This window comes from Lasiodiplodia theobromae (genome assembly GCF_012971845.1).
Source record: "Lasiodiplodia theobromae strain AM2As chromosome Unknown scaffold_28, whole genome shotgun sequence".
NCBI classification, from domain to species: Eukaryota; Fungi; Ascomycota; class Dothideomycetes; order Botryosphaeriales; family Botryosphaeriaceae; genus Lasiodiplodia; species Lasiodiplodia theobromae.
Window position 1 is genome coordinate 51,509 of NW_023336486.1, and position 17,077 is coordinate 68,585.

Here is a 17,077-nt window from a genome sequence, read left to right on the forward strand (position 1 = left end):
ACAGAGCGAGTACCCATGCCCCTGATCCGCGTATACAGGCATTTTTCAGAAGATAGGAGGAATGGTGCGAGGGTCACACTGCCTTAGTTTCCGGCGGGCGATCGGAATGGGGGAGATTCCAAAGGATCGGTAATTGCGCGATGTTGATGCTCTCGCTCCACACAGACGTTGTACGACCAAGGCAAATTGATTCCCCCGACCAAATGATAAGGAGAACTGGCTGTTAGGACCAAGTCGCTGTGCGCGAAAGCGTGTCGATCTGCCATCCAGTGGTTCAGATTGTCGTAGTTCATGGAAAATGTGGGGTACCGGACGGCTAGACTGAGATAGATATGCATGTCTGTAGCCGCATCGAGGGTGTTACGATAGGTCAACATGCAAATGTGCGAGACAGTGCAGTCGCTTGATGAGGAGCATGTAACATAGGCTAGAAAAGACACCTTGAGCCCGGGGTACGAGACTCTTCGTACCGTGGCGAAGGTGGGACATCACGCGGGTCCGAAAAATAACCCATGAGCCCAGGAATGACAAGAGTCGCCGAGGGCCCGGTCAGTGGGTCGCCCCGTGGCCGACGGGTCGCGCAAATCAAGCGTGGGCGCTATTCTTGGAACAGCCACGTGGGTGGCTGAGAGAGAGGCATATTTGCCGGGCATGCCGGTGAGAGCGAGAGGGGTTCTCCGGAGGGCGTTGTGGTGGACGTGGTTTGTGGTGTTGTGGGGTGTTGGTGGTGGTGTCGGAGGAAAGGGCGAGAAGAGGCAACCGGCGGGAAGTGGCTGAAAATAGGCTAGCGCCGTCGCTTGTTCCTCCTCTTTTTAAATTCTGAGCTTATCTGCTTGACGCCCGTCATCAGCCTGATCATGAGGTCAACCGGCTTCTGGACGCCTTCTGCCGTCGGTTCCTTCTGCACCGCTCCAATCAACCCCCGCTGCCGTTCAGAAGCCACCACTCCGGTCGATTCTGCATGCCAACTGTCTGCAACGCCTCCGCCTGACACTGCTGCGCCACTGACTCAGCTTTAACAGCCCTACTCTTGTTTTTTGTGAAGATCTGGGCTGAGCGAGACTTATCCATGTGGCTTCTTACTCTAGAGCGTTGCCCAGATCGGTACCTCCACAGCGTGGCGTCTTCCTCCTCCTTCCTATGGCTTGGCCGCCCTGGTAATAAGAGATGCTTAAGCAAGCACTTTGGGACATGTTCCTGCGATATCGATTTGGTTACATAACGCCGGATTCCAAGCTTCGCTTCTCCTCGCTCCGTCAATATCTCTGCCTCCACGTCGCCTGGTGGCGTCTGTCTTGGGGTCCGAAGCTCCATGTCTGACTTGAGTCTTCGCAGTCAGCGCGCCGCAGCTGGACCGAATGGTCACGTTCTGACTGCTCACTGGGTGCAATTGGTGCAAAACAGGACTTCAATTTTCCAAGGCTGACGGGCTTGACATCATTGCCTGCTGATTTTGGGGCTGCGCCGCTACACGCAGCATTGCCTCGCTTCAGCAGCGATATTTTTGCTCCGGCGACGCCTTTGCTGATCGTCACCGACAATGTTCAGCCTGGCCGCGTTTCTCTTACGATGGCGAAGTGCATCAAAGCCAATCCTGGACATGTGCTGCGAATGGACTTGTAACGGCGGTGTGCGTGCCGTCATTGGCTACACAAAATCACAAGATAGGTCTGCTGCTTTTTAGGCCGCCGACGTCTGTATGTATGCGCGTGGAATTGCAAGGACATGGCCCAGCATGCGCCAGACGCGGGCCGGCCTAGCCTCTGCGAAATGAACGAAATGCATGCCAATACTGTTTCTGAGGTCAGTCTCCTTTGAGTCGATGTATACGAACGGAGAATGCACTTCTCTTAGCAGTCGTTCCTGGAATATTACCAAGACGCCGAGTCGAAGAAATACGGTCTTCGCCTAAAGCATCCCACCAAGAAATCCAAGCCTTTAATGCATTCGCACCTGGATCATCCCCGGGTCCCCGCCAGCATCCCGAGCAGTGCATGCCCGGAACGCTAATGTGGGATCCCGGCTCGTGCAGTCTACCCTGCAGCTCTCATTCCGGCATGTCAGACCGTGTTTCAACACTTGAGCCTCTACATCACGCTCTCGCCCGTATGTTCAGCCAATGACAATCTGCAGCGGAAGCTGAGAACAGCAGCAATGCTGCAGCAGCGGTGGCTTCAGCCATGACAGCTCCGCATGTCATCTCGCCGCGCTTGCTGAGTCGGGTAATGATTAGGTTGCTTCCAAGACTGCCAGACTCAATTTATCGATCCTATCACGGGCCTCACCGAGAGGGGCTGTGGTCAGTTGCTACCATGCGAGCGCGTTGGCCAGGATGCCACAAGGCTGGACGCATGCTGGGTAGGTAGATGGGCTCATCTCATATACAAAGGCGCGTGCCTCCTCAACACCCTTCCAGCCCCAAGGACGACTGTCACCCTCATCCGCCCCTTTGTACACTCGTTCGGCTTGCCCTAAACCTGGCTTCACGATAGTTCTCTTTCTTGTTTATTTTAATTCCTCTCCTCCACCATCACCAACCACATCCCAGCTCGCGATCGCCATGAGGTTATCTGATTGGCTTGTCGTGTGCATACCCGGTCTCGTACAGGGACTTGCCGTCACTTCTACCGACGGACTTTGTGGGGGAGCCTCAGGCCTTACGTGCATGAGCTCTATATTCGGCAACTGTTGCAGCAAAGACGGCTACTGTGGAGCCACTGCCGATTACTGCGGCGCAGGATGTCAGTTGGAGTTCGGTCTATGCGAGAAGACTGAAGGCGCAGTATCTCAAGATGGGACTTGCGGCAACTCGATGGGATTCACCTGCGAGGGCTCCAAGTTCGGCGAGTGCTGCAGCCAGTACGGGTATTGCGGCTCTACCGACGCCTACTGCGGTGACGGATGCAAAGACGGTTACGGCAAGTGTGGCGCCTCACTTCAAGAGAGACAGGACTATGCAGTCCCGCCCCCGGCGACTTCAAGCGTGGTGGCGCAACCCTCGCCAGTACCGACCAACAACGCATCGAATTCAGGCCAAGGCGACCCTGCATGCTCGGCAAAACGATCAACATCTCAGCTGGCCGGCCGGACAGACTCCTGCGTTCGATGCGAGGGTCAACCTGGAGACGATCAGTTCTGTGGCTACGACATCCATACCGATTACTACAAGCATGTGCCGAAGACCTGCAGGACTGTCGAATACACCCTGGAGATCACCAACACCACAATCGCTCCCGACGGTATTCCCAGGATTGCCCTGCTGGTGAATGGCCAGATGCCAGGGCCGCTCATCGAGGCCAACTGGGGTGATACAGTGAAGGTCACTGTAATCAACAAGATGCAAGACAATGGTACGACGATACACTTCCACGGTATCAGGCAACACTTCACCAACCAATATGACGGAGTTCCGTCTGTCACTCAATGCCCGATTGCGCCCGGAGAGTCGATGACCTACACTTGGGTCGCTGAATCCTATGGCTCTTCGTGGTACCACTCGCACTACGCCATCCAGACCTGGGAGGGTGTTTTCGGCCCTGTTGTTATCCATGGACCCAGCAGCCCGGAAAGGCAATACGATGTCGATGCTGGACACATCATGCTCCAGGACTGGAGCCACTGGACTGTTGACTCCCAATACCACGCCGCCCAAGATGCGACACCCGGCCACAATGGTGGGGCTCGTGTCATGGACAACGGTCTTATCAACGGCAAGAACACGTGGGGAAAGGAGGGCTCTTACAATTCGACCGGAGAGCGTTTCAAGATGACGGTTACCAAGGGAAAATCGTACTTACTGCGCGTTATTAACGTTTCGATTCAATCCACTTTTAAGTTCCATATTGACGGTAAGGCTACTCTCTACAGCAAACACCTCAAGCAACACTGCTGACCATTGACTCAGGCCATTCTTTCACGGTTATCTCTACCGACTTCACGCCCATTGTTCCATATGATACCAACATACTCAACGTAAATATTGGTAAGCAGACTTTCCCCATGTGATCAACAGCTTGCTGACAGGCACAGGTGAACGCTACGATGTAATTGTACATGCCGACCAAGAGGTTGGCGACTATTGGATGCGCTCCGACAACCAGAACACCTGCGCTGGCATCAAACAAGCCCTCGACATCAAGGGCATCTTCAGCTACGAAGGGTCCAAGGGCAGTACGCCAACCACAGCTGCTCAACAGTACACGACCGAATGTACAGATGAAGATCATTCCCTGCACGTACCTATCCTGCCGTTCGACGTCTCCGAGCCGGATGTCACTTGGTACGGCGATATAACGGTTGAACAACCCAACAACCTTTTCCGGTGGTTCATTTCCGGCAACACGTTCAGTGCCAAGTGGGACGACCCGACTGTGCTCGGCATCCTCGACAATGGCCAGCCTCCCAGCTACAGCGGTGACCTGCTGATCAATGCACCCAACGAGGGCGAGTGGGTTTACATCGTTGTCGAGAGCGAGATTGCTCTGCCGCACCCGCTCCATCTCCATGGTCACGTAAGTCCCCACTCACATTCCTTCAGCACTGCCACCTGTAACTGACCGATTCAGGACTTCTACATCCTTGCCACCGGCACAGGTCGCTACGATGCAAGCGTGCCGCTGCGGCTGAAGAACCCTTCGCGCCGCGACACGGTACTCATGCCGGGCCTGGGCTTTGTCGTTGCAGCATGGAAGGTCGAGAACCCGGGCGCATGGCTGATGCACTGTCACGTGGGCTGGCATAGCGCCATGGGTTTCGCGGCGCAGGTGGTCGAGATGCAAGATCAGATCGGCGGTACTTGGGACGACGGCGGCTGCGAGTTGAAGAAAACGTGTGCTGCTTGGAAAGCATGGCAGGACGGGAGGGGATTGATGGCTGAGGATTCTGGCGTATAAATAAGGGGCCACGAGTGTTGGCGTATACGCCGGAGTTCCGTAATGGTAATGTTAATGCTTAGATCATGAATTTTAACGACCTTATGCCCTTTCTCCAATGCCAACCTGAAGCGCATGTGTCATTGCTAGTTGTATCCGCATTGTTTTCGCACATAGGCTCCGAAAATGGCGCTTTTGAGAGTAGAAATGCCCGAATGGATGACCTAAAGGTACGAATTCCCTGAATAGGACAAACCCCGTCGATCAGCCAAGACAACCATGACTCGCGCAACTTTTGGCATGGACCCCCGAATCGCGCAGCCAAACTCCCCACGTCTCCCTGGCTGGACATTCGCGCAACCACCAACGCGTCTTCATACCTCCACTGCCGACGACGAGACCGACGTTCCCTTTCCGCTCCCTCTCTACTCGTCGCCCCGAGCCGCTCCAAACCATCCTCGATTATCCTTCCACGCAATTGACCCCGAGGCATGTCGCAGGAGTAAAGAGCAGCAGCAGTCACCGCCTAATATATCTTCCTCTCCTCCCCACCGACCGAACCTTCCCACGCTCCACGCGCGCGCGTGTGCCCTCCGCCTACCCGAACCATGGACTCCACACACTTGCGCACCACATCCGCCGGCTCAACGGCCGGCGGCGACCTCACACCCGGCGGTAGCGGCATGGTGCCGCTGGTAGACCTATCCTCGCGCACGCCGTCGCCGTACCCGCGCAGCCGGGTTAGTGGCGGCGCGTCCGAGGACGAGGACGACGACGTGTACGAGCCGGGCCCGTCGTCACTGGTGCGGCCGCTCGTGTCGGCCGCGGACATCGGGACCGGCGGGTCGTCGTCGTGGCGGCGCGTGCTGCGCAATACCGGCGGGCTGGGCAACTTCTTCTTCGGGACGTGGATGGGGTGGCAGGTGTATGTGGGACTGCTGGTGTTCTGGGTGGCTGGCGCGTCGTTTGGGCTGTTGTTGATGAATCGGTTTATTTTGCTGAGTGAGTTCTCTCTTTTTTTTTTTTGGGACAACCTTGGGTCTTGGGGGAGAGGAATGGTGGAGGGAATTGGTGTGCGGGCATTGTGCTAATTGAGTGTGCTGCAGCCGGCGTCTACAAGTTCCCATACCCTCTGACGATGACGTGGATACAATTGGTGCTGGAGCATATCTTTCTGATCGGGTTCGCGGGCTTGACGCGCCTTCTGTCGCGCCCGTTGCAGAGGCTTGGACTCGGTGCTATGGTGGCGCCAGCGACGCCGCTCTCGAGCGGACAGGGGTTCAGAGGACCGCCTAGGCAACGTGGTGGGCTACTGCGGTTGCTGGGCGGTGGGAACGGTGGGGTTGCGGGTGGTGGCATTTTCGAGTTCGAGTGGCCCGTTGCGAAACACGTCGTTCCTTTGGCTGTGGTGTATCTGGCCAAGGTTGTGCTGAGCAACATCTCATTTGCGTAAGTCTCCCGGCAGGCGTACGGTAAGCAAGTGACTGATCTGGTTTAGATACGCCGCTCAAGAGACGTACACGCTTGCCCGCATTGGCGTGGTTCCTATTGCTTTGCTTCTCGCTGGCAGCTCCTCGATTACAGCCAACTCGGTTTCCACCCAGTCCTCGGCTCTCACAGCAACCTTCAGCCTCCTCGTCGCTTCCATCCGCCCCGGCGTGCGCGTTACCTGGGAAAGCATCCTCGCCGGCGTCTTCTCCTCCCTCTTCACGGCCATCTACCCCATCCTCCTCCTGCGGACCTTCCGCAGGCTTGTCAACGACATGGTCCCGCAAGGCGACGTGCTGACGGGCTTCCCCTCGACGCCCGGCCTCGACGAGACACCGTCGGGCAGCCGCGAGGAGACGCGCGCGTACTGGCGCACGCTGCACTACACGTCGGTGCTGACGCTCTTCCTCACGACGCCCATCCTCGTGCTGTCCGGCGAGCTCGGCAACATCTACCACAACTGCTACTTCCTCGACGTGCCCTTCTTCTGGTTCCTGACCGTCTGCGGCGGCATCGGCGCCTGGGCCGTCTTCTCGAGCACCCTGCTGCTCACAAAGGCCACCAGCCCCCTGACCGTCAGCTTCATCAGCGTGCCCAGAGGCGCCTTCCAGCTCATGTGCTTGAACAAGTTCAAGATGCCCGTGCACAGCTGGCTCGGCGTCAGCTTTTGCTGGGTTGCTAGTGCGTGGTTCCTCGTTGCTAGGAGGGACGAGGGCAGGGCTTTGGATAGGCTGAGGTTGGAGGGCCGGTAAAGGTCGAGAGAGCGTTCGGCATTTTGCGGCGTTTTTGTATAGAGACGGATGCGGATTGTAATAATAGTCGCATAGGGTGCATCCTTACGACGCATATGATATGATTGTATGTAAGAGACGTACTAGTAAATATCATCGGGTTGTGATTCCCGAGAAATGATTGGAATCGGTGGTTGTTTGCTTGCGCCAAAGTGCGTTGGGGGAACTTTAAGTTTATATATCAAGGTAATATATTCCCTCCATGAGAAGTTGGGAAGGCTAAATCTAGATATTTTTATATTAATTTAAGACCTGCATGTGTTCTCATTTGCCGAATATTCAAAGGCAACGGTTCCACAATCCTCGGTGGTGAAGGCAGCCCCGCACCGGCCCCACCATGACGCAGTGCTGGGTCCTAACGGACTCCATAACTTCACGACAACATTCGCAGTCATGTCGAAAGACACCTAAACGCATCAATTGAAGATACAGCAGCTACCGCAATGTCCTCGCCCCAGAAGCTCCGCGTCGGCGTCATTGGCGCCGGCGAAGTCGCCCAAGTAAGCAAACACCATGATATACATCCCCCCACAATACAAACAGCAAAACAGGGACGATGCCAACAAACAATCTTATCAGGTCATCCACCTCCCCGCCCTCGCCCTCCTCTCGCACCTCTACACCGTCACCGCCATCTGCGACATCTCGGCCACGACGGCGGCGCACTGCGCGGCCAAGTTCCACATCGCGCAGCACACGACGTCGCCCGACGCCGTCTTCGCGTCGCCCGACGTGGACGTCGTCTTCGTGCTGACGGGCGACGAGTTCCACGCCGAGTACTGCGTGCGCGCGCTGCGGGCGGGCAAGCGCGTCTTCATCGAGAAGCCGCTGACGCTGTCGCTGGCCGCGGCGCAGCGCATCGTCGACGCGGACAAGAAGGGCGGGAACGTCTTTGTCGGGTATATGCGGAGGTACGCGCCGAGCTTCGTGCAGACTTTCCGCCGTGAGGTCGAGCAGCTGGGCGAAATATTGTATGCGCGCGTGCGCGACTTCAGCGGGCCGAACAAGACGTTTGTGGACCAGAGCGGGACGTTCCAGCTGAAAGGGTACACGGCGGATATTCCACCGGAAGCGGGGAAGGAGCGCGAGAGGTTGATGGCGCAGTTGCTGGAAGAGGCGTTTCCTGGTAAGGGCGTCAAGGTGGGCGACGAGCGCTACAGCATGTGCCGCTTCCTCGGCAGCTTGGGCAGCCACGACATCTCGCTCATGCGCGAGGTGCTGGGCTTCCCGGAGAGGGTCGACGGCGTGAGCGCGAACCACCCGTTCTATTCGGCGATTCTGGCGTATAAGAATAAGGCGGAGTTGGGAGGCAAGCCGTTCGCCGTCACGTATGAGAGCGGGATTGATGGCGTGCCGGATTTTGACGCGCATTTGGCGGTGTATGGCAAGAACAAGCGCGTGGAGATCAAGTACGATTCGCCATATGTGAAGGGCTTGCCGATCAAGGTCAAGACGGTGGGGGTGAACGAGCATGGCGAGATTGAGAGTAAGGAGGTGTTGGCGAGCTATGAAGATGCGTACACGGCAGAACTGCAGGAGATGCACAAGTGCTTTACCGAAGGTGCACCTATCAAGACGACGCCGGAGGATGCTATGGATGACTTGAGGTTGTTTGACATGATTTACCGGAAGTATGATGAGTCGCTGAAGGCGTAGGAGACTTTGTACAGGCGGAAGGTTCACATCAGCTCTAAGCGTGGGGACAACACTTTAATTCTTTCCGGTAACGACAAAAGTGAGTGCTATTTGGCAATGATACAGCAAAAGGGAGTGGTGTAGCTACAGTGCAAACCAAAGCGCTTCGAGTATCTCAAGACTGGCATACCATAGCAATCACTCAACTGCCGATATTTTCATTCACTTGATGAAAACAGTGAAACGATATGCGACCAGAGCTAATCAAAATACAAGCCTGTTTACATGGAGCTCTTCACTGATATATATGGGCTGCAGGACGAAAGAATAAAAGGCAAAAAACTATGCCTTTCGGCATAGAAACAGGCTCTTCGAGGACCGCCTGTTTTTTCCCGTTACACCCTCCAGCCGTACCCCACCCAAGCATGGGGCGGCCGAACCACAGCTTAAGCAGGGAGGGCGTCTGCGTCAACTCCCCACTCGTTACTGGCATTCGGCCGGGCTAATGATGGGCCTGACCTGTCAGGTATATAATGTTCAGGCAGGCATATTTGCCAGTGTACGTAGCTTCAGTACGCCAGCGGCGCCTTCGCTGTAAGCCATCACTGGAGAAAGCGCCGTGGTCGACTTCACTCACCGGGTCACCATGACCCACACAACGAACACTGCGTAGTGTCAGACCCAAACTTTGAAGAAGTACTTGAATTCATCTATGTCCACAATCTCCCCTCTACACACGCTACCACTACCCAACATGTCATCCACCCTCGAAGAAAAAAAGAACAGAGACTAAAACTGAGAAAAGACCTAGCCACCACCGCCTCACTCTCCTCACCCCGGCAGCTTACCAACACATCACCCTCACTTCATCGGACTCCCAAAACTCACACCGCCGGGCGGCGGCTTCCACCCGCCCGTACCTGGTCTAACCGGCGTCGTCCGCGTCGGCGTGCTCATGCCACCAGGCTCAGGCGTACTCGCCAGCTGATAGCCACCGCCTTTACCACCGGTGCCAGGCACCTTGAACCCGACCTCCCAGCCGCGCTTGTAGATGTCGCGGACCATCTCCTCGCACACGGCGCGGCCCTCGGCGATCTCGACGCTGCGCCAGTGCTTCCACAGCTTCAGCGCCGTGCGCGCGTCCTCGACCGAGTCGTGCGTGTCCTGCTGGATGTCCTCCTCGAGCACGATCCAAGCGAGGAAACGCAAGCTCAGCTTGCGCTGGCGAGCCGGGATGAAGTACAGGTCGACCGTGTCGACGACCTGGGCCTTGGGGACGTGGATGTTGATGGTGCGGAAATCTTTGGGCAGGCCGTGGCCGACGAAGACGCAGCCGAGGTTGAGCAGCAGCCACAGCTTCTTGTACGCGACCTTGAGCCCCACCAGCGCGTGCCGCGACGTTGCGCGGTCCAAGTCGCCCGGTGAGATGCCAGAGAAGAGGGTGAGGTAGTCGACGATGGGCTCCGCGATGGCGATGTAGTCGTCGATGAACGGCTTGCCCTCGTCGGCGTCGTCGTCGTCGTCGTCATCTACTATTTCTTCTCCTTCCTCTCCTTCAGTCTTTTTAAGGCTACCTCCTCGCAGCACCGATACTCGTGCCAGGCCCAGTCGCGACGGCCGGATCGTCTCGCGCTGGCCGGACGCGCTGATCTCGATTTCTTCCCTCTGTAGCGACACGAACTCGGCGTCGATGGCCACAGGCCAGCCCGGGCCCGGGTGCTCACTTGGTTGCAGCGGCTTGAAGTCTGGGTTGTCGCTCTCACCAGGGCCCCAGGTACGGTAGAGAAGGGAGGTATCCAGGTTCTCCTTCCACGAGTCGTCGATGTGATGACTGGCCTTGACGCTCTGGTATGTGAGCACCGACGGAAGCTTCCAGTTCGGCTCGAAGCGCAGCGCCTCGTCTTTCGTAACCGGACGCACCAGGAAGTCGTTGAACAGGTGCCACTTGCTCTCCGTCTCCTCGTTGCGAGATGAAGGTGAGACATTGATCACGGATACCAAGTGCGACTTCTGGTTCTCGCCGCTGTTGATGTCGGCAACAACGCCGATCAGCTCGTAGACCTGAATGTCGTAGAAGTTGCGCCGAAGATGATGCTCCAAGTCCTGGCCTTCGTAGCAGAAAAACTGGCCTTGATTGACGATGATGCCAATCTTCTCAGGCAGCCAGTTTGGCGTCGCCCACAGTTGTTTCGCCTCGTGGCTATGGATGGCGGCATTGATCATCAAGATGGGAGGAATATTTTGGATCGTCTTCCGCGCGGCGAGCTGTTGATACCGCTTGCACCTGTCACACCAGCCTCTGTTCTGGTCCTGCCTTTCAACACTGGCCTTCAAGATCTGCGAGAATGTGGGCCGCGAGGCTCGCATCGGGTTCTTCATGGTATTTTTCGGCGGATACACCAGCTCGTGGACTAAGCTTGCACCTGGGCGTCTCGTTTCATTATTGCATTGCGCACATCGAATGTTGGCCACGGCGTTGGTCGTGAAGGCGTGATCTAGATGGCCCACGCCCTGCGCCATCTGCCGGAAGTCGGCCGTGAGCTTATCCAAGAGGAATCGGTTGAGATTTTGAATCATAATTGTTAAAGAGCTGTTTGGAGAATGCTCCTCCAGCAGGCCAAGAGAAGCGGCATTCGAAAGCCCGCTGAAGGTCTTCAAGAAATTGGTGGCCTGACAGTTTTGCCCGCACGCCTTTTCCAGCATGTCGATGAGGAAGCCAAGCTCGCAAAGGAGACAGTTCTCGAACAAGCATGACGTGGCCGCGTGATGCAGTGCCAAGTTCCGCACCAACGGAGTGAATTTGAATAGTTGAAGAAGAGGGTTTGCGTACGAATTAGCAATGTGCGTCTCAAGACCAGAGTATTCGGTCTTGTTGTAATATCTGCGACTTGATCAGTGTTTAACTGAGACGAGAGGACAATGTCGAACGAACTTGAAGTCGAAGTCATCCACACCAAACTTGCTGTACTTGATCTCCACATTTCGGTACATGACCGGAACATCCTTCTTCGTCGATCCGTCGAGCATCAAGTCTGTAAGCGCCTCGAGTGTCTCGCTCATTCTCCGCTCTCCGTCCTTACCCCCGTTGCCGTCCCTCGCCTTTTCGCTGAGGAATTTGGGTGCCTTGAGCGGGTTATCCTTCTCCAACATGCGAGTTGCTTGGACCTGGTTCCTCCGCGTCTTCCGTGGATTGGGCGCCCACTGTCCCATATCGGCTCGCTTCAGGCTGGCCTGCACTTGCGGATCGACCTTGGGTGGTGGTGCGCCGACTTCGAAGATCATGTGGCTGGGCCAGACCGAAAGCAACGTCTCTCTGTAGTAAGGCATGCCGATGGTACTGAGTGGAGTTTCCATGGACCAATCCAGCTTCGGTGGCGGAATGGCATGATCTGGGAATTCTGTCGGCTGGCTTTGATCCGTGAAGCGGACTTTAGTGGGTGAGCCCCATATTCTCACGGAACATAGCGCATCCGTCAGCGCCAGAGCCTCCCCCGATGGTGCCATTTCTAGGCAGGTCAGGTAAGTGTCGTAGAGGTTGACCTGGCGCACATTGGCTGTGTTGGGATTCATGAGATCCACAACCTGCAGCTGTCCGGACTGCGATGACACGATGCTAGTGGTGGACATGCGCGGATGCATGCGAACGAAAGCTGCTCCAACATGGAACGGAATCGGTGGGAGCGGTAGCAGCGTCTTCAGATCATAAACGTACGCAAAGGGATCCAAGATCAGGTTGTTCATCTGGCGCCGGGAGTAGCCGCAAGTGACAAGGAAATCCGACTTCGCGTCCATGTCGTTAATCCATTCCTTGTGCGCCTGCCATGACTTGACGACTTTGAACGAAGAGGGGTCAATGATCTGAACCATACCGCCAGTAGTGGCCGCGCAGATGTATTGGCCCCCCTTCTTCATCATGGTATAGCTGTTCTCCGCCGGGAGCGTCGCCGTAATGGTCCCCTTCTCGACATCGATCCGGAACATGGTGTCCTGGCAGCCTGCCACCAGCACCTCGTGGACGCCTTTGGAGGTGAAGCTCATGCACCGTAGATCCTTGAAGCCTTCGTTCCTGCGTGTCAAAGCCATCCATCAGTCCTTAACCATCATCCCATTATGCTCCGATTTTCGGGGGAATCCTTTTTATTCTGGGGCCTGCCCTTACGTGAGATGCCATTGTGTCACGCCGCGCCTGCTCGCCAGATGCACGCTCCGCACCGATATGCTCAACACACCCTTGTCGCAGAATAGCAGCTGCTTGACCGCACCCTCACCGCTCGGATGCGCGCGATACGACGTGTAGCGCTGGAGCTCCGGGCCGAAGAACGAAGACACGCGGCCCTGCGCAGAACATACATAGCCGCACCATCAGCCTATTGTGCCTTTTCGCATTATCCCTCTTCTCAACAGAAACAACAGGTGGAATCGTTGTAACAATCCGGGGCCCGCCCGAGTCGATGCGTTCGTTGGAAGCTAAGAGGATGGCACTCACGTAGTCATTCCCCGCCCATAGTAAGTCCTGGTGCGTATCGAAGGCCACCGTGGTGGCGGGCGTGGGCATGGCATGCGGCCCCGGGGGAGGCAGAGGTATCTGGCTGAGCTACAATTTTACCACAAGGCACCATTAGTATGTTGCACCGGCGGAATCGTTCGTTTGATGTGCATTCGTAGGATATATAGGAAGTAATGCGCGGTGGTGTCTTTGACGGCGGCATTGTGGTGGTTGAGGGGAAGCTTGCTGCGCACCTCGTCCCAGTCTGCCTCCATGGTGGATGGCTGAGTGCGTGGTATGCGCTATGTCGGCGGCGGAGGTGGTTCCTTCATCTGCGAGAGGGCGGAAGCGCGCCGGAAGGCGGGAGGAGAGGAAGCAAGAACAAGGAAGGGAAAGCGATAAAGTTGTGGAGAGTGACCTGAGCTCTCCCAGGTACGCGGAGGAGAGCAGCAGCGCCGCCCCACCGCGCGCGCGTCCTGTCGGCGAATCGGCGAGACGCGAACAATGAGCGTCAGGGTCTGTGCTGATCACGTCGCTCCAGCCACATGTCACCCATAATTCTTTCAGCTAATGAGCACGTGTGCTCTTGACATTTATCTAGGCTCCGCGAAATCACAAGCTTCCGTTTCACAGTCTGAATGTGTCTTCGAGAATTATACTCTCAAGATGGTAGTTCACGCAGGTACAACAATCTCATCACCAGTGCTAATTGGAGCCCAACTTGACATGAATGATGATGAAGAAATCCATCACTTTACGATTCCAAATGCCATTCTCAACGACCAGACTTTTCTCTCTTCTCGAATTGTATGGTAAATCAAGACATCCTGGAACACGCAAATCATTACCTTTGTTGCATTCCTTCCAGCAGTCAGCTGCACCGCCTCACCCCGAAACAGCCACCTTTGTTCTTCATACATCCTAATCACCTAACCTGCTCATCGTGATCGCACACCACCACTTCATTCCTAATGACATCACATTCACATGCAAAGGCTCCATAATCTTCAGGGTATTGTTTTACTTTCATTTTCGCTAGCGCTCTTCGAATCCGAGACTGCTAGCCAGCTCATCGCTATTGGTATTGCCAATTAGGAGAGGTGCCGTTCTGCACGTTTTCCTCTCTACCACCATCCAAGTATCCCCGGGTCCTTCTTCATCATCTGCTCAGCCTCTTCTTCCCCGAATCAAAAGAAGAGCCCAATTTAAGTGCTTTAAAAGGAAATGATGCATAAAAGTCGCCAAACCGAAACAGAAAAAGAATAGAAAATGAACTCATCCAAGGGCCATCATTTACAAGCCCGCCCCAGGACATTTTTTTCGTGCATTTACACAGCGGGACCAGCCTTCAGGACCTCAGCAGTGGCCTCATCCTGGTACTTCTTGAAGTTCTCGACGAACAGCTGGCCGAGCTTGGTGACCTCACCCTTGAAGTCCGCGGTACCCGTCCAGCTCTTGGCCGGGTTAAGCAGCTCGTCGGGAACACCGGGGCAGCTCTTGGGGACCGACAGGTTGAAGGTGTCGTACACCTCGAAGTCGGCCTTGGCGAGCTCGCCGCTGTGGATGGCGTCCAGGATGGCGCGGGTGTACTTGAGCGGGCAACGCTTGCCGCCAGTGGTGGCACCGGCACCGACCCAGCCGGTGTTGAGCAGCCAAGCGTTGGCGTTGTGGTGGGCGATCTTGTCCGCCAGCATCTTGGCGTAGCGCATGGGGTGCAGGGCCAGGAAGGGCTGAGCGAAGCAAGACGAGAAGGTGGCCTGGGGCTCGGTGACACCCTGCTCAGTACCAGCCATCTTCGAGGTGTAACCGGAGATGAAGTGGTACATGGTCTGCTCGGTGTTGAGCTTGGAGATCGGGGGAAGGACACCACGAGCATCGCAAGTAAGGAGGATGATGTTCGAGGGGTGGTTGTCGGAGATGCAGGGAATCAGGGTGTTCTCGATGTACTCGATGGGGTAAGCGCAGCGGGTGTTCTCCGTGAGGGTCGAGTCATCGTAGTCAACCTCGCGGGTCTCAGGGTCGAAGACGACGTTCTCAAGGATGGAGCCGAAACGGATGGCGTTGAAGATATCAGGCTCCTTCTCGGCCGAGAGGCCAATGCACTTGGCGTAGCAGCCACCCTCAATGTTGAAGACACCCTTGTCACTCCAGCAGTGCTCGTCATCACCGATCAGCGCACGCTTGGGATCCGCCGACAGGGTGGTCTTGCCGGTACCCGACAGACCGAAGAAAACGGTGACATCACCCTTCTGGCCCTGGTTTGCCGAAGAGTGCAGGGTAAGGACGTTGTGCTTGACGGGCATCTCGTAGAAGAGCACAGTGAAGATACCCTTCTTCATCTCACCGGCGTACTCGGTACCGAGGATGACCATCTCCTTATCGGCGAAGTTGATAGAGACGGAGGTAGCAGAGGTCATACCGGAGGTGTACCTGTTAGCAGGGAAAGCACCGGCGTTGTAGATGGTGTAGTCGGGGTGGAAGTGCTCGAGCTCAGCGCGCGAGGGGCGGATGAGCATGTTGCGCATGAAGAGGGCATGGTAGGCGCGAGCGCAGACAACGCGGACCTTGATGCGGTAGCGCTCGTCCCAACCGGCGAAACCATCAACGACATAGATGCGATTCCTGGTGTTCAGGTAGTCGACAGCACGCTCTCTGTTGATACGCCAGACCTAAAGCGAAGATGTTAGCATGTGGTTGAGTGGACACGTGAGCTGCAGCCCAGAATGGGAGGCTAGCATGGATGAAAGCGAGCGGTGCGTAGCCGGATGCGGGGAAGGATGCGCAGCTGCAAATCACAAGCGGGGGAAGGCTCGGCAACGACGCACAAAAACATGACGTCGGCCACGGTGCAGTTTGTGGGGTAACACATGGAGTGACACCGCGGCGGAAAGGAGCACATGCATGAACTTACATCGGGGCTCATGGGCTTGTTCACAGGACCCCACCAGACGTCGTTCTCTGATGAAGGCTCCTGGACGATACGCTTGTCCGAGGGAGAACGGCCGGTCTTGGCACCGGAGTATGCGGAGAGAGCACCAGACGCGGTGATAGCCGAGCCGGTCTCGTAGACCAATGCATCTTCGTAGAGAGCAGCAACGGAGGGGTTGGCAATCTGGGAACTGCGGTTAAAAATCAAGGGCCAACGCCATGAGGAGACAGTACGGGAAGCTTACAATGGCGACGCGGTCGTAGTCAATGTGTGCCTTGTCGTGCAGCTCCTCCTCAATCTCGGTGTGCTCCTTGGACGGCCTGGGCGGGAAGTGTCAGCACTCATGATTGCCTCGGCAGGGCGGGCTGGATACGTACTGGAGACCGGCGGGGTGGAGGGCCGTCTTGTTGACGGTTTGCGGGTTGGTAACCATTTTGAGGGAGCTGGAATGGAAATTGTTCTTTTGCTGCTTCTGAATCTGCTGGCGAGCAAAGTCTCCGGTGTAGAGAGGGCCGGGTGATGAGGATCGAACTGGCACATCGATGGGGATGCCGGCGCCTTTAGTAGTTCCAGCCATGTCTGCGCGTGCTTCTTGCGTATTCACGATCCTGTCTGGCTTTCCGCGTACGCTCGTTAGCCGCAATGCTGATTGGCCGCGCAGGGTGGTCTGGGAGGCGCAGTTACTACCGAAAAAGAGAGCCGTGACCCGAAGGGAGCTCTCCGTGTCGTGGGGATTGGGCGTTTGACGAAAACAAGTCGGGCTGGCGACGGCGTGGGCCTCAGGCGGACGAAAATGAGCCGGCGCAAAGGATCGATAACAGGTACGTAGAGGACAAAGGCGCCCAAACATGGAGCGGACGAGCCTTTAACCGAGGAG

General features: G+C 56.3%; 5 protein-coding genes across 5 annotated transcripts; 3 read left to right on the forward strand and 2 right to left on the reverse strand.

Moving 5' to 3' along the window:
- Positions 1 to 2,560: 2,560 nt before the first annotated feature.
- Positions 2,561 to 4,892, forward strand: LTHEOB_8645 (Chitin-binding type 1 protein; the record flags this gene model as incomplete). Its single annotated transcript, XM_035518145.1, has 4 exons — positions 2,561 to 3,848; positions 3,905 to 3,982; positions 4,030 to 4,511; positions 4,566 to 4,892. The coding sequence occupies 4 exons, from the start codon at positions 2,561 to 2,563 to the stop codon at positions 4,890 to 4,892; spliced, it is 2,175 nt and encodes a 724-aa protein (XP_035369950.1).
- Positions 4,893 to 5,479: 587 nt separating this feature from the next.
- On the forward strand, positions 5,480 to 7,111 carry LTHEOB_8646 (Myo-inositol 2-dehydrogenase; the record flags this gene model as incomplete). The annotated part of the gene is made up of 3 exons (XM_035518146.1): positions 5,480 to 5,873; positions 5,978 to 6,320; positions 6,370 to 7,111. 3 exons carry the CDS (start codon positions 5,480 to 5,482, stop codon positions 7,109 to 7,111), a joined length of 1,479 nt encoding a protein of 492 aa, XP_035369951.1.
- A 482-nt stretch (positions 7,112 to 7,593) lies between these two features.
- LTHEOB_8647 (Myo-inositol 2-dehydrogenase) lies at positions 7,594 to 8,806 on the forward strand (the record flags this gene model as incomplete). Its single annotated transcript, XM_035518147.1, has 2 exons — positions 7,594 to 7,650; positions 7,730 to 8,806. 2 exons carry the CDS (start codon positions 7,594 to 7,596, stop codon positions 8,804 to 8,806), a joined length of 1,134 nt encoding a protein of 377 aa, XP_035369952.1.
- An 840-nt stretch (positions 8,807 to 9,646) lies between these two features.
- Positions 9,647 to 13,340, reverse strand: LTHEOB_8648 (Pab-dependent poly-specific ribonuclease subunit pan2; the record flags this gene model as incomplete). Its single annotated transcript, XM_035518148.1, has 4 exons — positions 9,647 to 11,666; positions 11,718 to 12,851; positions 12,945 to 13,120; positions 13,272 to 13,340. 4 exons carry the CDS (start codon positions 13,338 to 13,340, stop codon positions 9,647 to 9,649), a joined length of 3,399 nt encoding a protein of 1,132 aa, XP_035369953.1.
- Positions 13,341 to 14,599: 1,259 nt separating this feature from the next.
- Positions 14,600 to 16,777, reverse strand: LTHEOB_8649 (Phosphoenolpyruvate carboxykinase; the record flags this gene model as incomplete). Its single annotated transcript, XM_035518149.1, has 4 exons — positions 14,600 to 15,940; positions 16,183 to 16,383; positions 16,445 to 16,520; positions 16,578 to 16,777. The coding sequence occupies 4 exons, from the start codon at positions 16,775 to 16,777 to the stop codon at positions 14,600 to 14,602; spliced, it is 1,818 nt and encodes a 605-aa protein (XP_035369954.1).
- Positions 16,778 to 17,077: the final 300 nt, after the last annotated feature.